General features: G+C 38.6%; 3 protein-coding genes across 4 annotated transcripts in view; 1 reads left to right on the top strand and 2 right to left on the bottom strand.

Annotated features, from left to right (window-relative positions):
• helz (helicase with zinc finger) overlaps positions 1-2,331 on the bottom strand; it is a 52,049-nt gene extending 49,718 nt beyond the window's left edge. Inside the window, exons 1-2 of one of the 2 annotated variants that reach the window (XM_082535998.1) lie at positions 2,209-2,331; positions 177-276 (exon numbers count right to left, since the gene is read on the bottom strand). The gene's annotated coding sequence lies outside the window, so the exon portion shown is untranslated. The remainder of the gene's footprint in view (positions 1-176; positions 277-2,208) is intronic. The other variant, XM_082535997.1, reaches the window with a different exon arrangement.
• Positions 2,332-4,722: 2,391 nt separating this feature from the next.
• Positions 4,723-11,470, bottom strand: psmd12 (proteasome 26S subunit, non-ATPase 12). Its single transcript, XM_082536430.1, has 11 exons — positions 11,232-11,470; positions 10,783-10,842; positions 10,220-10,348; positions 9,668-9,775; positions 9,195-9,299; positions 8,861-9,010; positions 8,564-8,698; positions 7,584-7,696; positions 6,089-6,263; positions 5,382-5,459; positions 4,723-5,244 (listed from the first exon to the last, which is right to left on the bottom strand). Exons 1-11 carry the CDS (start codon positions 11,337-11,339, stop codon positions 5,035-5,037), a joined length of 1,371 nt encoding a protein of 456 aa, XP_082392556.1. The 5' UTR covers positions 11,340-11,470; the 3' UTR covers positions 4,723-5,034.
• An 8,373-nt stretch (positions 11,471-19,843) lies between these two features.
• The window catches only part of LOC309708427 (cytoplasmic phosphatidylinositol transfer protein 1-like), a 74,098-nt gene continuing 73,386 nt past the window's right edge, over positions 19,844-20,555 (top strand). Inside the window, exon 1 of the mRNA XM_082536481.1 lies at positions 19,844-20,150. Coding sequence (XP_082392607.1) covers positions 20,103-20,150 — 48 coding nt within the window. The 5' untranslated portion in view covers positions 19,844-20,102. The remainder of the gene's footprint in view (positions 20,151-20,555) is intronic.

Raw genomic sequence — 20,555 nt, 5'->3', positions numbered from 1 at the left:
CTGGCCCGGTTTCCAACCACGCTGGTTTCAACACCAGAACTGCAACTTATCTCAGGAAGGCAGATAAAGAGCTTTTGTCACAAAAATACTACACTAAAAGCCCCTATTATAGCTATGTGCAAAGCAAACGGAGTTTCAACAGTTAGCTGATGCTCAATTTCAATCCAAGCACTCACCACAGTATGGAATTTAGATTTTGATTCTGACTACCTCAGAGGAACAGGGAAGCTGTCACCTACAGCACAGTAATTTTAGGCATATTTGGAACAGGGTGTCCTTGAAAGAGAGAGAGGAGGCACCAAATTACTATATGCTAGCTGTGAAATTGCAATTTATACCTGCATCGCATGATGAAGACATTAAACAAAAGGATTTGACATTTCACACATTGTTAAAAAAATATTTTCAAAATCAAAATCAATCATGCAAGAGGCGGTGGGTGCAGTGGGGGAGTCTGTTAACCCTGTAACAGTGTTTGAGACACTTCTTCAACATCTACTAACATACAGCTACGTTAGTAATAGCTGCTCTGGCTCAACATGTCTCTTAGGACCATAGAGAGACAAGTCTTTCAGCTTATGTGCAGTACATGGTAATACACATGACACACAATAATGTATTTGAAGGATTTTTTTCACTGTCGCAAAAAGCACATGTGAAGCAAATAATGCAGTCATTGCACTTATATTAATTTTAACGCTAAAAATACCACAATCGTCACCATTGGCCTGGACAGATATTCCATGAGTCAGAAAAAAATAAGCTAACCAAGCAGGGAGGGGACCATAAGCAGCTAATTCTTTGCCTTTTCATTTAGGAATATGACACATTATAGGTCTGCTGATCTTCAAAAAGTGAACTCGTGGTGTGAACGCTTCCTTTAAAAATAAAATAAAATAAAAAAAATACAGATGCATTTTTGATTAGTATAACTAGTTTTTTGTCATCATGCAGACATGAAACTAACCAATTTTGCCACACCTCGTCATCACACATTGTCTGGAGCATTTTGCATAAAAATGGTTCATCCACAATGTCAGAAAATCTTAAAATAACTTCTAGGATTTGAATTTAAAGTAGCTGTTTGTATTTGTAAAACAACTTTCTGCAAATATAATAATTAAAATAGTCTTAAGACTAAGGAAAAAACATGTAATCATCCAAAAGTAGTTGAGAGTTAAAAGTTGCTTGACCAGAGAATGATGGCTTATGGGAAGATGAACAACAGAATTGTAGACAAAAAAACGAAAGAGATGCACGACTGATATTAACACAGTGCTTGCTACGATCAAGTAGGGTTAGTTTAAAACCAATGTAGCGATTCACAGCCCTATTTGTTACTGTGGGGATAGCCGTTACCTAATATTAGTGCTTGGCACTTCACTGGTGCAACGAAAAATAGTTTGGCGGGATGCAGCGGGTGGGCAGCTGTCTTATTTTTCGTGTTCAGTCGTGGGACTCCACGATTACAATATACAGTGGAAGAAAACGCTAATATTTATAACGGAAAATAGTTGTAGAGCAACCGCGACTGTCTCCGTTGTCCTCAGATAACGTTATTTGGCTTGACAGTATCGTCAGCAGCAACGTGTGCAAAATACGGCTGTAAAAACTTATTTCCCTGAGCTTAACTGGCAGGAGGCAGCAAGAGTGCATACACTAAATACCAAATACACTGGAGTGGACATGATCTGCCTTTCAGTAGTTAGTTATAGCTATTGTTTGTCCAGCAAACTTGTCATGACTGCTGCAAGTAAGAGCGATGACGGCAGCGTCACAAAGCCTTGCAAAAAAACAAAAAAACAAAAAAAAATGTCCCCACTCAAAGTGTTGGTCAACTTATCGCTCGCCTTTGCACAGGGCACACAGTGTTGCCACTAAATAGAGTATGCGTAGCTAGCAGTTAGCCTGCTAGCCAAAACACGGCCTTTCTTGGAACCAAACTGGGAAGCTCACAACAAGAATGGCTGTCTGGTTTGTTAATGTTAGCGGGCTAGCTAGCTAGGTTCGCCGAAACAAAACGGGTTCGGGCCTGTGATTTTGCCACGGTGTTTGGACGCATATAACTGGTATGACATCGTGTTGTTATTCGTGCATAAACTCAAAGCATTCGCCATTATCCTAATGATTTATGGTGGGGTTTCGTGGCAGTGCCTTTGAGATGAAAAAGACAACTGAAAGGGCTGAAAATGGGAAGTCAACACTTACCTAGCTTTACTTTCTACGCCATCTTGGATCCACTTGTCAGACCGTCATCGCAAAGCATAGTGGGATGTACAGATCTGAAGGTTGAGGGGACCGAAACGTGTGTTTGCGTGCGCGTCTATATGGCCCGTGATGACAAGCATCCTTTTTGTCATAGTAGTTCGTTTTATTCCTTGTAAGCACACACGTGGGACTAAAATTCAAGTAAAGTTAGTCTACGGGTCATTCTGCAGTTAGAGCACAATTTAGGAATCGTTTTTTAAAACTGGTCTTTTATTTCATAATTCTCTGTTATGTTTCTAAGAAAAACACATAAAAAAAAACATCAAAAATATAGATTTGTCCACCTCAGGTATCAAAAGTACACTTTTATGTGACATTTAAGTTGCTGTGTGCTATGCTTGGTACAGCTCACACCAATACTCTGGAATATGAAAAAGCATATTTTATAGCATATAATATACATTCTTAAGACTTAATTTATATTCATTTAAGCAACTTTTGAAATCTACGTTCCCCAACGTTTTCATTTAATTTCAGTATTTATCTCAAATACACTGTTCACACATTTAATAATAATAATAATGAGAATATTTTATATACTTTTAATATATTTAGAAAGTTTATTACACACACACACACACACACACACACACACACATATAGAGATATATCTCTATATATATTGAGTATATATTGAATTGAGTAACATAATGGACTGCAACAGTCATGAATGATTGTGAATATATATATTTAAAAAAGGAAGGAAACACCAAAATTAATTTATCTTCTTTTTGTAATACAGGTAACAGTGCTGCATTGGTTAGAGTGACACAGTCTAGTCAGAAAAGATTGGAAAAATACAAAATTTGCCAAAGAGAACTGACCTTTGGACTATCCATAATATTATCACAGGACTTGTTCATATTACTTTATTACTTCTTTTTTGTCGCCTTCTAACTACTTTATCTTTTCCTTTTCCAGGCTAAATGGGCATAGTTGAACAAATGACCTGGGATACAATCACTCTTCTTTAAAGTATGTTGGTGTTTTAAAAAGTTGTTTAACAATTGTAACACACATGCCAACAAAATGAAAACAAAAAAGTGCGTTTATAACATTTTAATTGTTGTATTTGACATGCAATTCGGTTATTAAGAAGTTGTGATAAGAGAAAAATGCCATTTTCTTTTGGGGGAGGGGTTTCTCAAGAGTTATTTTATATTTTAAATAATAATTTTGGAACCACTTTATCAACAACTAGGTTTACATTTTGTCCCAGGACAGATATAATTAACCCCCAAATGCATGTTTTAATATCTTATAGATATTTTCAAATTCATGAGTGGGACAGACAATGTTCTACAACTGTAGGATTGACTCCTATATGTCTGAAAATAGCTGGGATAGGCTCCAGCGCCCCCCGCGACCCTGAAAAGGATAAGCGGAAGCGAATGGATGGATGGATGGATGTCTGAAAATATAAAATCTGAAATGTAGCATTACGGTTTAAAAAAGAAATCTGCATCAAATTATGTTTATTAAACTAAAAAATTTAGTATAAAACTAAAAAGCATTTTGAGTTTATGACATTTTAGGAACGTCACTTATCTTCCCTTAACCTAAAGGTATTTTTCCTCATCCATCCAGTCAAGCCTTTTATAACTCTCAGGGATGTACAATGATATGAGCCGATTTTGTGACACAGATGAGGTGTTTCTAATAAATCCAATCAAGTCCTCGAGGTGACCAAAATTAATCCATTTGCTTCATAGAACATATTTAAAAAACCCGAAATGACCACACACACAACAATAAGTGGTGTGTGTAAGATTAAACTGTGATGTATTGAAAATATCCACAATAATAACATTTGAATCTTTATGTTGACTTGCCACATTACATTGTGGACATAAAAAAAGAGGGAAAATATAATTGAGCTAGTTAAAATTGTATTTTCCGCACTCATAAGCCAAGAAATGAGGGCACATACACATAGTAAGTAAAGCACAGAGGTAATTGCTATGATTAAAAGCAGTTTTCCATTCAAATAAGAAGTTCCAGTATTCTGCTATTATGCATGCTAGCTCATTGTTATGGCACCCCTGACATTTTATTATCCCGAGCCACATTTAATGTCATTAGTTCTACCTGTGCTTTTGTGCTATTACCACTCAAAATGCCTACTGTGGTGTTTACTGGTGCACAACTGGATGCCAACAATTTCTTTGTCAATATATCTGCTGGTGGAAAAAATCTTTTTATGTGGTGCATGAATGTGTCAAACATTTCATTTTGGGCCCCGTGGAGATTAAAATCAAAGTGAAGAGAGGGATCTGCAATCTGGATAACCCATTGTAATTAAAGCATCGGCACATATTATTCATTGAACTTTGTGCGCTGTACGCCCTTGGTGTTTTTCACATTAATCCTTTTATCACCTACTATGCACTCATGTTTTCATGGTTTGTCATAATAGAATCAATGTAAGTCAGGCTACAATAACACCTACATATATAACTGTTAACCAAATGTCAGAAGTTTATTGTTTACATTGCTAGATGTACATTGAAAACCAGGTTTTTATAAAGAAACAGAGGCTAAACTACTGTATATATTACATCAAATGGCAATGTGTAACACTTTGAATATCCAGTCCAGAGTGAGATGCAAAGGATAAGTGTTTGCATGTTCATGTGTGTTGAAGACTTTTTTTTGCTAATTCTATCACATTGGAATTAGATTGCTTTCACAGGCTGCCATTATACTGTGTAGTCAAAAACATTTCCACAGAGGGAAAAACAAAATATGAATCAAAACATAAACATTTCACTGCAGATTATGAATCATTTCCTCCTTGGCAATGAGATGTGTGGTCTTGTTGACCAGAGACATAAGTGAGTTGAGTTTGTGTGACCAGTCGTTGAGCAGGTCATTGGGGTCTTTGGGCCGCTGAAAGTTGATGATGCCAGCCAGCCGGTCAACCTTGGCGTAGATGGTCTTGTTTACAACTAGGCTGGAGAGGAACTCCTCCGACTCCTGATAAAGTATTTAACGAGAGAGAGAGACCTGGGTTAGTGCCTCTTATTTATAGTTTTTGAGTGTAACTCGGCAGTTCCGAGTTACACTCAAAAACTACATTTAAATGAGTTATTTAGCTATATTGTTTTACTTACATCAACAGAGAGGTCAAGAAGGTTAGCCATCCTTTTCATTGTGATTCTCGTGTAATATTTGGCCATTATTCGGATGTTCTGGGGACAGCAGAAAACACGTGAAAATCATATCACGGTTATCAGTGCACATACAATGTACCTAAATATAAGAGCCAGACAGTTTATCCACTCAATCTGCATAAAGCTTCAGAGTCATCTTTATCTCAGTTGCCTCCATCGTATTTCTATTGTATGTCCAATTGTGTTCCATTTAGTCCTATTACATATTAATGATCAAGGAACTGACCTCACAGCCCATTGTTCATTCAGTGGGTTAAATTCAGTCATTGTGCAAATGTAGTGTTTATAAGGCTGGGGAAACCTGCAGTCAGCTGAGACTGAAGAAGTCACTTGGATGACTGACAAAATGTTTCTCCCACTGAAAACGCTACGTCCAGATGAAGAGAATCAACCTTCTGGGATTAGTCCTTGTATCTATTTAAATTGAACTCAGTCTCTTGCTCATTATAAGAAAAAAAGGTTTTGAATGGTCCTGCCAACTACTTTACTTTAGTAAAAAACGAGGGGAAAACATGTCACCCACTGACAAGTTTAAAACTAAGAAAGCACTCAGAAAACCGTCAAAACTAAAACAAGTCTAACAAAGTGTCACAGTTGTGTGTTCAAACTCCAAGTGAGAAGCCCCTGCTCTCGACAATAGGACTTACATGCTCGACCACTCTATTCTTCAGGTCCTTCCACCTTTTCTCCCCTTCCTCTGTATAAGAGAAGACATCTGTTGCAGGGCTGTTGGGTGATCCGTCTCTCAGCTCTTTCCCATAATCCTCCACCAAGGAGGCCCAGCGCATTAACTCCATGGTAGTGAACTGTTTCAGAAGGTCCCTGGGACAAGAAGAATATTTATTAACAACCCCTCCCAATAAAACTTGTATCTACACCTTGCTACGGAGAGTACACACCCAGTATCAACATATGTGAACATTGCTGTGGTTAGCTCTCCCAAGTAGCTTAGGAAAAAGTACTGCCTTGAATTGTTTTGTTGATTTGTTTGGATTGTTTGATTACGTAATTATGTAGGAAAACAACGGCAAAAGAAGAAAAATGAAGCAAAACACAGTACAATACTGCTCCTCTTTTTTTGACTCAGTTTACTTATCTGAAATAAGTGGGAAGAAGTGCACACTTATTTAATCACATTCTTCCTTCATAAGATACTATTTAACCAACTTAATTATTGTTATAAACCTCAACAACAATAACAACAACATTATAAACACTTCCAATAACACAGAATATAAACAAAATGAAATACACAAAATAATAATCTGATCATCTTATATTTACAACTCCATAAGTTCACATCTGCACATGAAAGCCAAGTAACTCCACTTAGGGAATGTTAATTACAAAATCCAAATAAGCACAAAGTAACAACCAGAGACATTCACTGAAATTCAACATTGTCCCCTTCTTTACATCTCTTGAGGACCATATCCATACCATACCTCTCTTTTTGACCTGCTTCATGTTTGGACACTGATTCAACCTTTAACTGTCTGACTCCACACACTCAAACTAGAACTTTTCCTGGTAGTATACACCTTCCGTTTTGAAGTTGCAAAAACCCCTTAAATTATAACTTCATTCTCTCAGAAAAAAATGCTTTGAATATTTCCTGGTAGCTGATTATGTTTTGCTCTGTCCAGAATTTCACAAGATCTACAAATTTTAATCATTTAATCTTTAAAAATAGTCAATTTATAAAGTCCTTGTAACCTGAATTGTAAATGATCATTACTGCCTTTAAAATAAATAAATAAATAAACAATAACAGTGGATGTGATGTACTTTTGTAGTTATTGCCCCAGACCTCTGCACAATAGCTTAAATAAGGTGAAGCCAGCAAATCATCACCAGAGCAGAAAATATTACCATCATCAGCAAACAGCAACATTTTTAAATAGTTTTTAGCATTTTCTTGAGATAAAAACATTTAGCAACTTCGCTAAAATAGCAAATACCCACTGTGTGTGGGACTGTCCACAAAGATTCATATAGTAATTGAGAAAAGGTAGCAAGCTACATTATACTGTAACATATATTGTGTTTTCTTTGTATTTTTCTATTATCTAGCCACAACACATCTGTAGCTTACTTTTTTAGAGTACAGCAGCACCAAAAGAAGCAAAAATTATTTCTCACTTGTATTTCGGGATTTCTTCCAGTTTCTTGTCTCCACTGATTCTGTGCACAAGGTCTGACTGCTCGTTCTCATAGGGTGAAAGAATCACATAGAGCACCACACTCTTCAGGGCCTGAAAGACAAAAAAGTAGCTGCAGCACTCAACAAGCAACAAGCAAACTAGACATACAGGAAGAAAAAAAAAAAAAAAAAAAGGAAAAACAAAAAAGACCTAATTAACTGTTACACATAAATACAGATTTCAGTAACAGGACTAAGAGAACGTCTCCCTCCAATACTTTAGGACACATTTAGTCAGGTTAATCAAATACACTTGATTAACTGATCATCAGCAAGCACGATCACCTCTTTAATGGTGGATGGTTTGCTGGACAATGATTCCAAGGACACCAGCAAATCTATAACAGATTGACGCTTTTTTTTTTCAGCCAAAGTGTTGCAATGGCCCAGTCAAAGTCCAGTCCAGATTAAAATGCTGCAGGGTAACCTTAAGAGAGCTGTGCATAAACAAATGCCCACAAAGCTTAGTGATCTGAAGCAGTTTTGGGGGCTGAGATTCCTCCACAACACTGTGAGAGACTGAGTTATACAGAAACTATTACTTCAAGTTATTCCTGTCAAAAGTAGTTCTACTACCCATTGAATCTTAGGGCGTACTGGGGTGCGTGTACTGGGTTTTGTGCCCCCTCCCCAGACACACACACACTAACTTTTGTTAAATAATTACATGATGCAATACGTCATCTGTTATTGCTCATCTGAGGTTGTATTTATCTCACTTTAAGACCTGCAAATATTACAAAAAACAACAAAACCACAAAAAAACCCAGTATCATTTTCTACAGGAAACCCCTGTCATTATTTGTAAACAAGTCAGCAAGCTGAATTTGCTAATCACAAAGTTAAACATCCGTTAAAACAACCTTTATACTCTTGACAGTAAATATATATATATATACACACATACACATATACACACCTGTTGCCACTTGCTGCTGTCCTCCAAGATGCAAGGGGTATCATAAATGGCCCTGTAGTGTTTGCAGATGGACAGGTAGGAGCCCTCATGCTGGTCCACCTGAATCATCAGGTTGTAGTACTTCAACTTCTGCTCCTGAGTTGTTCATGAGAAAAAAGTTTGATTAGGTCAGCCCTTGAAGCTAAAACCTACCAAACTGATACAAGAGGGTACAGATGCCACCCATGAAAATACATTAAAATATATTTCATTGCCATCTTTAATTAATTAATTCCCAGTTCCTGGTCTGTTTCATACCTCTGTGCCCTCCTCTTGGAAAAACTTGGTGTTTATCTTCTTGCTGATGATCTGGGTACGAATGTAATCCTTGACAGCAATGCAAAGCCTCATCTGTTCCAATATAAACTCCACCTTCTCCTTTTTCTCCATTGAGCCATATGTCTCCACCTGATCAGAACATGCGTGAGTAATGAATGGGAATATTTATTTAATCTTAATCTATGTATTTTTAAACTATAGTCATACAAATTATAAAATCTCCCCCATACACCCAACAGCAATAAGGAAACAACAACTGCTGCACAGACCTCATCATCTTGAAGGTATAAAATTGAAACCATCTGTTCCTTACCTGTAATTCTTGAAGAATGGCAGCTGCCTCTTTGACCTCTCCATTTTGCTCCTTGATATTAGCTAAGGTCTTTGTTAGCCTGGCACGCTCGATCTCCACATAGATCTGTGACGTGGACAAATTTAGAGTGTTAGTTAAGCAAATAGTTACTATGACCTGCCTTCAACAGACAACAGACATTTGCAAAATAGTTGTGTGTAAACCAGACCACATTAATTTGTGATTGGAAGTTTAGGCATGTGAAAAAAAAAAAAAAGAATTTTTCATTCCGTTTTTCACTGAACTGAATTTTTCAAGAATTTCATTGATTACAAAAAAAATTCACCTTTCAGATTTTAGGTAACTGTGACCGTATTCAACCTGCAATGCTTAAGCTAGCCTAATCTCTCATTATTTAGCTGTAACTTCTTTGATAGCTTTCCAAATCTATACAAATTTTCAGATATCAACATTAAATCACATATATTCCAGACCTTTCCAGCTGTCACAGTGCGAAGTGTGTCGATTAGCCTCAGCTTGATGGTGAGATCAGTCACAGCATCCACATACTTGTAGCATTCTTGGACCATTTTGGCAACAGCCTAATAGAGGAAAAACAAACAAATAAACAAAAACAACTAACAGATTCAGGTTGTATTAACTTTCAAAGAATGGTTGTGGGTTATTAAGTTAAGCTTATTAAAAGAGCTCTGAATTTAAGGACTTGTCTTGACTAAATTTTGTCGGAGTGGTACTTTCCAAAAAAGTGTATTTAGCATTTTACCCCTCAGAGGAAATCATTTCAAAACAGATCCTGATCTTACACTATAGATAACATTGCAGCATGTTTTCATTAAAAACAGTTACATGACCAGTAATTATGATTGCTCATGTAACTGAGCAATATATTTATACATTGTAATACAATTTGAAAAAAGGCTTTAGAAGCATGATAAAATGTTTCTGTATTAAGACTGTAGATTCAGAAGAATGTTTTAGGACAGAATTGATACAAAACAGGAATCAAGACAAAAGAGGTATGTAACCTGTTTGAGCTGACTCCTCCGTTTGGTGAGTAGCATGATGTTTTCATTGAGTGCATCCCAGTCCTTGGCTTCATAACACATCTGAACCACAGCCACAAGGATTCTGGAGGTTGATACCATGTCTGATGCCTGCACAATGGTTAAAGGCAGATTAAAAAACAAACAAACAAGCAAACAAACCAAAAACAACAACAATAAAAAAAAATACATGTTAACCAATATACATTGCAATCATGAAAAATTCATTTCTTATTTCATCAACACATCTTTCAGTTTTACTGTTTTACAAAAAAGACTTTGCAAAGAGAATTATGCGACACTGTTCTCTGGTTAACCGTGTCCATTCGTTTACACTCCTATGATCAGCTGCACCTATTAAAGACTGGGTCTGAATCTGACATCTACAAATAGTTTGAAAATGGAAAAACAACTTTAACTTAAGAATGTGTTTTAATCTCAATTTATATTATTTATGTTACTGTCACATCGGACCCGAGTTCTTAGATGTATTTCTGCAGCTAAATGGTCAAGAACACAAATTGCAACAGTGTACATCGACTTACTGTTCTGGTTTGCTTCTCCAATGATAACAAGCTCTCGATAGCTTCCTGCAACTTGCCCTCCTGCGACAGAAGAATGCACAAATACAGTGTCAGATATATTTATTGCTGTAAGCTGACAACAGGTAAGTCCTGCTTTTGTACCAGCAAAATGTTTAAGTCACTTTTCCAGGTTGGCAAACTAGCTAAAGGTTTAGCTAACGCTAAGAATACTAGCATGCTAGCGAGTATAATAACAAATAAATACCTGCGTGTGTGTGTAAACAGAGTACACTGGAAGTTTATGGAAGTAAAAAAATCCTCAAATTACAAAGTAAAGTATATTTACTGTATATTTGGTCATAAGAGCTATCCAGACAAAGCCAGTAACGCTAGATGCTAGTCTGAATGCTAACACTGATCTCGCTGCACCATGACTCAGCCGGCGCTGGCCTCTTTTACAACCCGCTTACTTTAGCCATTTTTTCACATTCCGGGAGACGCTGGTCTACAGTTGAACTGTAGTCGATCTCCATCTTGACAATCCTCCCATCGGATCTTTCAGATCGCTCCTCAGACATCTTTGCAGTGTACAAATGAAGATAGCGCACGGAGCTTTCTTTTCCTGCGGACCACTGTTTTACTTGTCAAACGAACGATGCTGCGAAAGCGACCAATCAAAGTCGAGAACTAAACTTCTGTCCGAGGCGCCTGAAGGACCGACTATGGACCCCGGTATTTGTCAGGCAGACCTGGTAAAATCCTGATTTTCCCTGATCGTTGGTCAGTAAGTTTATAGTTAAATAATTTAAAGAGTCTGACGTTGAGTGGAATCTTTTAGTCTTTGACTAAAGTTCAGAAGAATGGATACGAATCTATTTATGTTAGTTACAGAGACAGAATACAATAAATAAATGAATAAAAGTTTCCTTAATAATAGATTTTAGGGACTCGTGGACAGGTGACCAGTCTGCCCCAGTGTTAATATTATATATAGAGCCAGACATTAACACCTATGGTCAAATTAGAGTCAACAATTAGCTTAAACCCATGCCTGAAGGAGGAGGACAGAGTACCCAGAAAAAACATGTAAACACTACACAGAAAGGTACCAGATTAGATTTAGACCAACGACCTTCTCGGAATAATATTAATAATACAATTTAAATTCAAATACGTTTACTCAGACGGTCATTTTAATCTGTCTAAGCTGTTCTTTTGACATTAAAAAAGACGATATAACCATGCATCACCAGCAGGATGTGCTGATTCACCATTTTATAGCTCAATTCATTACTCAAAGCAAACCGCAAAATAACATCTTGAGTGAGTTCGAGTTTATTACATTAATGATGAAGCCAAACGTGCTTAAATTGGGACATAAGTGTTTGTATGGTGTAGTTGGGTGTAGGCGACCTGTCGCTGCACTAATTACTTATTCCGGACACTCCATTAAAACCTTATTGTTACCGTTTAAATATTTGGCTTCATGTGATTGAATAGTTCCTTATGATGAGCTGCTTGCTGTTGCTTTAACTGAAGAACATACTCACATATTGGCATACATACTAGTAAAACTAATCAGTCTTTATTTCATAGATATTGCAAAAAGCCTGCTCATATATGTTTGACATGCTCAGTATATTTGTTATGTGGCCGACTGAAAGAGACTGCCATATCTGTCCGCCGCTGGCATCAAGTGAAAAAAGTATAGTGGATATGAACTGCCTGGTATGGCTTTCCCTCCACAGTAAAAACAAAACAAAACAAAACAATCAATCAAACAAAAAAACAAACAAAAAAACACTCCTGTGGCAGTAAGACTATGCTGTTTTACATTGCTGTTCATATATTTTTACTTAATTTGCTCTTAGACACGAGGACTATAATGGTGACAAGGCTAAGAGTAATGGTTGAGCGTTTTGGTGGAATCACCACTGACCACATAGCTTAGAGGAAATAAGAAGCCATACTTTAAAGAATAATAGTGGAAATCATGTCGGTGGTGAAGACTGAAATGGAACAGACACATTATTTTACCATTCACAGAATAAAGCCTCACGTGCTTGGCAATCATCAATCAAATGGTCAGGGTGAGTGAAGAACTTTGTGAATGGACAGGATTTGATTGAATGAACACATCGTGTAATTGCAGCAGTCCACCAGGAGGTGTCCTTTTAATGTGTGCGTTGATGTGTGCTTTGAAAGGCTCCCAGTAAATAGAGCCAATGTGGGTCAGTGATTTTCTTCCTCCTGGCAGAGAAAGCCCCTAAGCCCTGAACTAGAATCAGTTTGATCCCAGGGCAGGCTCAGTCAGCATAGACCTCGGAGGCCTGGTAAACTGAACATGACTCGGCTCTGTTGAGAGAAAGATCAAATATGGAACAAGAACTCTGATTGCGAAGGCATAAAAATAATCTCAGCATACTTTCCAGACTTCAAAACCATCAGGAAGAGCTCAGCGTGAGATTGAGCTTCAGATGGTCTCATCATTATTGTGATCATCAGTACAGTCAGCAACAAAAATGTCGTAAATGTCATTATTTTAGCCAGACATTTGACGATTTTAACATAGCATACTGTTGTACAAGTGCAAAATATTTTTGTGGATCAGAGTTCATCGTTATCTACCGAGAAGGATTTTAGATCCAACAGTGTGGGTCAAATCAAGGAAAATTGTATTTTTAAGGAATCTTGAAACTGTGAAACTTTAGACGGTATGCCTGTGTATAATTTTTATAGGACAGTGATTACAGAGTTCAGTGGGTACCTTGACACTGTAATGAGAACTGTATTCCCACCATACTTGCCCACGATCCCACAGAGACAGGCATCTGCTGGTCTTTAAAGGATCGTGGGAGATTCTCTAAACACTGTAACAGTAAAACAGCAGAAGTGATCATATGTGGTGCACATGAAGAACAGAGCCCATACAGAGGCCAGAGGGTGCATTGACAAAGGTACTGAAAGGCTCTGAAATGGGGTGGCATGCTCCAGTGTACTTCAAGTGGGTGTCCTGTGGTTACTCTGGCTTCCTACTAAAGACCAAAGACATACACGTAAGGCTAATTGGTGATTCTAAACTGGCTGTGGATGTGAGGTTCTTGAATTGTGTAATTAAAGTGTAACTTGCAGTCGGAAGCCTTTTAAGTGGTCAGTAAAACTATTCTGTTGTTGTGAACCTGCAGGCACAAATACCCACAATATAAGAAAACCTGTAAAAGCAAATTCAAAACAACCTGAACTGAGATTAAAACAGAGATCAAAAGAGAGTTTTAGAGGGATCAAGATTATAAAAGCACCTTTTCTGCCATTTAAATGTCTTGGAAACGTCCAAATCCCACACACGCCACTGCTTTGAATGCACAGACTAGTTTGCAGTGAGTAAAATTTGTGCTTTTTTCCAAGCTCACATTTTTATTGATTTATTTTTGTGTTAATAATGCAGCGCCTGATGTCATCTGTAGATCAGATGACATCGGGCGCTAATCTCTTTTCTAATCAACACAGACGTTATTGAAATTTTTGGGCCGTCTTTAGGTCAAGTAGTTACGCGAAAGACCATCACTGTTCGACAGCCGGGGGGGTTTAAGATAAACACAGACTGTCAGAAATTAAATACAGGCTTTGGATTTTAAGAAGCTCTTCCTTGTTTTATGTGTCACTGACTAATGAATTAAACCTTTGTGTGACTGTGCTTCATGCAAGGAATGAGTTTTGTGATATCTTAGGACCTGTCTTAAGACATGTCTTATCATATGGTTTTGAGGCATTTAAAAGAATGTCATATTTACCCAGGACATGGCTATAAAACGGTTACACAGTTGTATCTTAGGCTTCTTTTTAATGGAGGCATGAAGCACATTTTTGGTATTCCCCTTTGAAATCCATAAAAAAAACAAAACAATACCACCCATGCATCTCTGGAGTGGTAACAGAATTCGAATACAGCAATGATTAAATTCAATTTAGTGTACTATAGTACTGTGGACCGTGGTTCAGGGGGTTGGGAAGCTCATCTTGTAACTGGAAGGTTGCCGGTTCGATCCCCAGCACTGTTTGTCTTGGTCATTGTGTCCTCGGGCAAGACACTTCACCTACCACCTACTAGTGATGGCCAGAGGGGCCGATGGCGTGACATAGCAGCCTCGCTTCTGTCAGTCTGCCCCAGGCCAGCTATGCCTACCACCAGTGTGTGAGAGTGAATGAATAGTGGAGTTGTAAAGCGCTTTGAGGGTCTCGAAATACACTATGTCAATGCAATCCATTATTAATATAGCAGCCGTGGATGTGTTTCTGTGCTTTGGGTTTAATAATCCTTTACCTTACTGGGCTGTTTGAAAGCCAAATATGTGAACACAGTTACATTGAATCACGGTGTATTTTATAAGACGTTCTTTTCAGTGCAAGCTCAGGTAAATTTAGCACTTAAATTAATATTTGCAGCTTCCCGAGGTTCACAAAGAAGTGGCACATGCTTTATTGCTGTGCCAGCGGGGTTAATTTTCTTGAGTGCTGTATTATGCAAGTTCTTTCTTTGAAAATGTGACTCATTTTGTTCATAAGGCCCAAGTAAAATGGTGCTACTTAATGTTAGACCATTAACTAGAACACAACAAGGAAAACTGTAAACATTTCTCTCAAAAAAGTGTTTTGAATCAATGTTAATCACTTGAATCTTCATTCAGTTAAGTTTATTAAGAAAGATGAGTTGAGTTGATGAGGAGCTCAAGCTTTGTGTTAAAGTTATCTTTTGTTATTCCCAATATATGGTGTAAAAACTTACATTGCTGTGAGGAAACTCACATTACATGATGCTTGTTTTCATATAGCTCTTCTGTAGCAACTGTGCCACCAGATATTTTGAGTTAATGTTAACTGATCACTTAATAATGTATCCCTGTAAGGCAAGGCAAGGCAAGTTTATTTGTATAGCACAATTCAACAACAAGGTGATTCAAAGTGCTTTACAGAGACATTAGAAACAAGAACAAATAAAAAGCATGATTTAAAATTGAATAAAACAAGCAAATAAACTAACTAACTAATTAACAAACAAACAAACAAACAAACAAACAACAGTATATAAAATCAAAACAGATAAAATCAGAACAGTAGATAAAATCAGTAGTTAAATGTAAGTTTTGAAATTTAAGCTTAAAGTGTGGATTTGGTGCTTTATTCAAATGCAGCTGAGAACAGGTGAGTCTTCAACCTGGATTTAAATAAACTGAGTGTTTCAGCTGATCTGAGGCTTTCTGGGAGTTTGTTCCAGATATAAGGAGCATAAAAGCTGAATGCAGCTTCTCCGTGTCTGGTTCTGACTCTGGGAACTGATAAAAGACCGGATCCAGATGACCTGAGGGATCTGGATGGTTCATACTGGGTCAGGAGGTCACTGATGTATTTTGGTCCTAAACCATTCAGAGCTCTTAAAGCAATCAATGCCTTTAAGAGGATTAAATGTTTTAGCTATTAGGTGTGTGATCTGTACTTTAACATTAACGAGGCCACAGTCATGCACAAACTGGTCACATTTGCAATTTTTTTATATTCTTACAATGCTGTAACATTTTTTTTAAATAATGTACGACATCTATTTGAATTTATTCTCTGTGTTAAAGTATGGCGGATTCTAGCAGGCGTAGCTGACACTAATGGACAGCAGCATTACTGTCACTGACAAAATGTCTTGTTTTCAAAAGGAACTCACAAACTACAGAAATCCAATTACAAATACAGAGTGTTATACAAGTACCAGAAGGTACTTACTGAACTCTACTGGAGTCAGAAATATTAGCACCAATATTCTGAAGGTCTTGCAAAGTTTTTCCCTTCAACCCTTACTTAGGATGAGACAAAGATCTGTGCGTGTGTTAAAAGAGGGCACTGGCTGTCAATGTTAAAATAATAAATGAAGGTTATGGAACAGTATAATAATAGTTCCCAGATCCTTTAGGCCAAATGTTTGGTCAAGTGAGTTAACAATCCTGACTTCCTCTCTTCAGATATGTTGTGAAACCTGTGTGTTTTTAATGGGTGAATTGTGCAAACTGTACAGTTCGTTTACATCCCACTGAAAGGCCAACATTAGTAGCTGCAGTTTATAGGACACATGTTTGCTGTCTTGGCTCTCAGGTATCGTGATGGTCCTACTGAAAACAACAAATGAACCATAACCCTTGTATTTAGCTTCTCCTTAGTTCCTCTCCAGCTATCACATTCAGAAGTTTGCAGACGACACAGCCATCATGGGGTGTATCTGGGATGATCAGGAAGAGGAGTACAGAAGTCTGGTGAGGAACTTTGTCGCATGGAGTCACACAAACCACCTGCAACTCAACACCTCAAAGACTAAGGAACTGGTTGTGGACTTCGGGAGGTCTAGAGCAGGTCCACTGCCGGTTCAGATAGAGGGGGAGGAGGTGGAGGTGGTCAACAAGTACCTCGGGCTGTGGGTGGACAATAAACTGGACTGGTCATGCAACACAGAGCACCTGTATAAAAAAGCCCAAAGCCGACTGTACTTCCTCAGGAGGCTGAGGTCTTTTAACATCTGCAGGAAGCTCCTGAGGATGTTTTACCAGTCGGTGGTTGCTGGAGTACTTTTCTATGCTGTGGTGTGCTGGGGGAGCAGCACAGCAAAGAAGGACTCATCCAGGCTGGAGAAACTGATCAGGAGGGCTAGCTCTGTGGTCGGCATGAAGCTGGACACTCTGGTGACAGTGGCAGAGAAAAGGACATTAAAGAAACTGATGGACATTATGGACAATGCCAGGCATCCTCTGCACACGGCCATTAACAACCAGAAGAGTCTGTTCAGTGACAGGTTGCTTCTCCCAAAGACAAGAACTAACAGACTTAAAAACTCCTTTGTCCCACACGCCATCAGACTGTTTAACTCCTCTCTGGAGGGGAGAGGGAGGGGAAACAGGAGGACAAAGGAGGGGGGAACAACTAAGCTGTAGTGCCTCTTCACCCCACTGTGCAATACCTTTTGTGCAATACTTTTGTAAATAGTCAACGGTGCAATAGACTCAATACTTGAAATGTGCAATTCACTTGTATTTTTATTTTTATTCCTATTTATTCTATTTATCCCCTTCGTATATTTTATTTATATTGTCTCTGTATTTATATATATATGTGTGTGTGTATAACTCTGTAACTTCTGTCGCTGCTGTGCTTTTTTGGAAATCGAATTTCCCAGAGGAACCCACCCGAGGGATTAATAAAGTTCTATCTTATCTTATCTTATCTTATCTTATCTGAAGCCATCTGGACTAAGAACGCAGTACACAGCATAACCCCTAACTCATTTTAAAATGCTGTAGTGTCTGATCCTCTCAAAATGTTCCCATCATACTCACCCTGCTGAAACTATCTAAAACTCTTTATAGCTCACTCTCAGTGGTCTGTGTGCATATGTGCTAAATGCGTCTTTGATCGAGAAGCAAAAGCACTATGTAGACGTGTGAGAGGAGGTTGGGGGGAGTGCAGCAGTGAGCTGATGTTTCCTGTGCTGTGGTTGAGCAGACCGATGTTTCCAGCAAGCCGCTTCGTATTTCAACCGGCCAAGCAGAGGAAAGAAGGGGGGCCTAGACTGCTGCTAAGTGCTTACATTTTCCGATACCCCTGCGAGCTGTTTTTACAAGTGTGAGTGTTTGTGTCCGGGGGGCGGAGGGGGTTGCAGAGGGCCTCGTTCTCATCTGACTGAAGGACTCGTTTAAACCGCAGTTTTACTGCCTACAAGCTGAAGGCTGCTTAACAAACGCTGCTTTAAGAAGCCTTCAGCTTTACTCGTCAGCAGTTTAGCTTTTTACTTCTTGTGGCATCCCCAACAGAAAGCTGTGCAGCCAGCATGCAAAAGGCAATGCCACATCCGGTGAATTATCTTTTTCAAAATAATAGCACCCTAAACTTTAAAGCAGGTTTTTATTTAATGGAAATAAAATGTAATCCACTAAATCTTGAATAATCACTTTTTTCTTTTTCTTTAAAAATATAAATTAAAGATCTTTTGTTTTTAGTGCAAATAAGAAATTTGCTTTTGCATCTTTGTACTTAGTCATTTACAAATTAACTGAAAGTTAAGTTCGACCAGTGTTTGATGCCCACAGATATAATTAGTTTTGGCAGTTTGATGATGAACAGAATTATTAAACAACTCGCATAATATAAACACATTCAGACTAAAAATTAAAGGCATTAAGGAGGAAGGAGTAGCACTATGTCTTAATGGATCTAGAAAAAAAGCACGATAGGGTGCAAGGAGAGGAACTGTGGTACTGTATGAGGAAGCCGGGAGTGGCAGAGAAAGATGTAAGGGTTGGTGAAGCATACATATGAGCACGGTGAGACAGTGGTGAGTGTGCAGTAGGAGTGACAGTGGGGGTGGCATTACATCAGGCATCAGATACAGAATACATGTGTGTGATTGAGAGGAAGACGGGTGAAACAGTGAAGATGCAAGGAGCAGAGGTAGTGAAGGTAGATGCTAGTGACAGGGTGAGATGGAGGCAGATGGTCTACTGTGGTGAGTGGTGACCCATAAAAGGAGCAGCCTGAAGAAGAAGAAGAAGAAGCCACACACAGGGCAACATTTTCATGTAACACCATAGTGATGCAAGTTCTTAAAAAATTGTTATTCTTAATAAAATATCCTCCTCTGTGAAACCAACATCAACTCTTCACTACTTTCATCTTCTCTGTGGACTCCCCCCCCCCTCTCCTGCCTGACAGCCCCATGGTTAACATCCGTGGTCCAGTATATCCACGGTCCCTCCTCTGCACATGCCCAAACCACCCTTCCTAATGTTGTCCTCAAACTCACTTCCAATTGAAACTTGCAAAAAAAGTAACCTGTGCCTTTTGACCCTTTGGAATATGGCGTTCCACTTTCTGGCAATACAAAATAGAATAAAGTATAAATAGTTAAGTGAAAAATATGTCGCCAAACAACAACAATGATGTGTATGTGTAGAAAACGGGATCAATTCAAATTGCAGTCGCACACTTCTGCTCTTATTTTAATGGTCCATATGCTCACTTCCGGTTGTGTCCAGCGTCATTTGCTTCAACTTGACGCGTCATCAGTGTGTTGGGAGGGAACAACCCAGAACCGAGTTCACTTCTCCTCTCACGTTCAGCGCCTAAGACTGCGTCCTCTGGTTCTGATGAAAGTAGTGAGCCGGAACTCCGGGAGCGTTTTATAACTCGGGCTACGCGTCCCCTCACATGCTCTGACACGTCTCCAGACTGTACACACATCCCGTCGGTCGGCGGAGGGAACCTTTACTCGGCTGGTTTGACACATTGTGAATAAACAGAAAAGAGGGGGGAAGATGCTGATGAAGGAGTACAGGATATGCATGCCCCTCACAGTAGAGGAGGTAAGTTCTCCACCACTTGTTTCTTTTGTTATTTTTTAAATCACGAGCGGGGTTCAGTGCTGTTCGGACGACCTTAGCGGCTAACGCCATGGGTTTGCTTGTCCCAGACATGTGGCAGGAGGTCATATGAAGTGAGAAATGCGTTCAGGTTAACTTCACTGGAGACTAATCTATTATCTGCGCTTTATGCACACTTCTCCGCCTTTATCGGCACTTTTCTACTCGCACTTTAAATCACTACTTTTTGTCTGATAACGCATAGCAACACAAAGAACTCCCAATACAAGCAGGTGCCTTTGCACAGCTCGTAAAACGCTTCCATCAAATATAAAACCAATCATAGATCCGATTGTTTGATCAGCTGGTGGTAGAATTGCGTACAGTGGCAGTGTGCTCTCACTCTTC

The sequence above is a fragment of the Aulonocara stuartgranti genome, assembly GCF_965226115.1.
Source record: "Aulonocara stuartgranti genome assembly, chromosome: 6".
Lineage (NCBI taxonomy): Eukaryota > Metazoa > Chordata > Actinopteri > Cichliformes > Cichlidae > Aulonocara > Aulonocara stuartgranti.
Note: the sequence above shows the minus strand (reverse complement) of the source record. Positions and strands in the feature narration are given on the sequence as shown.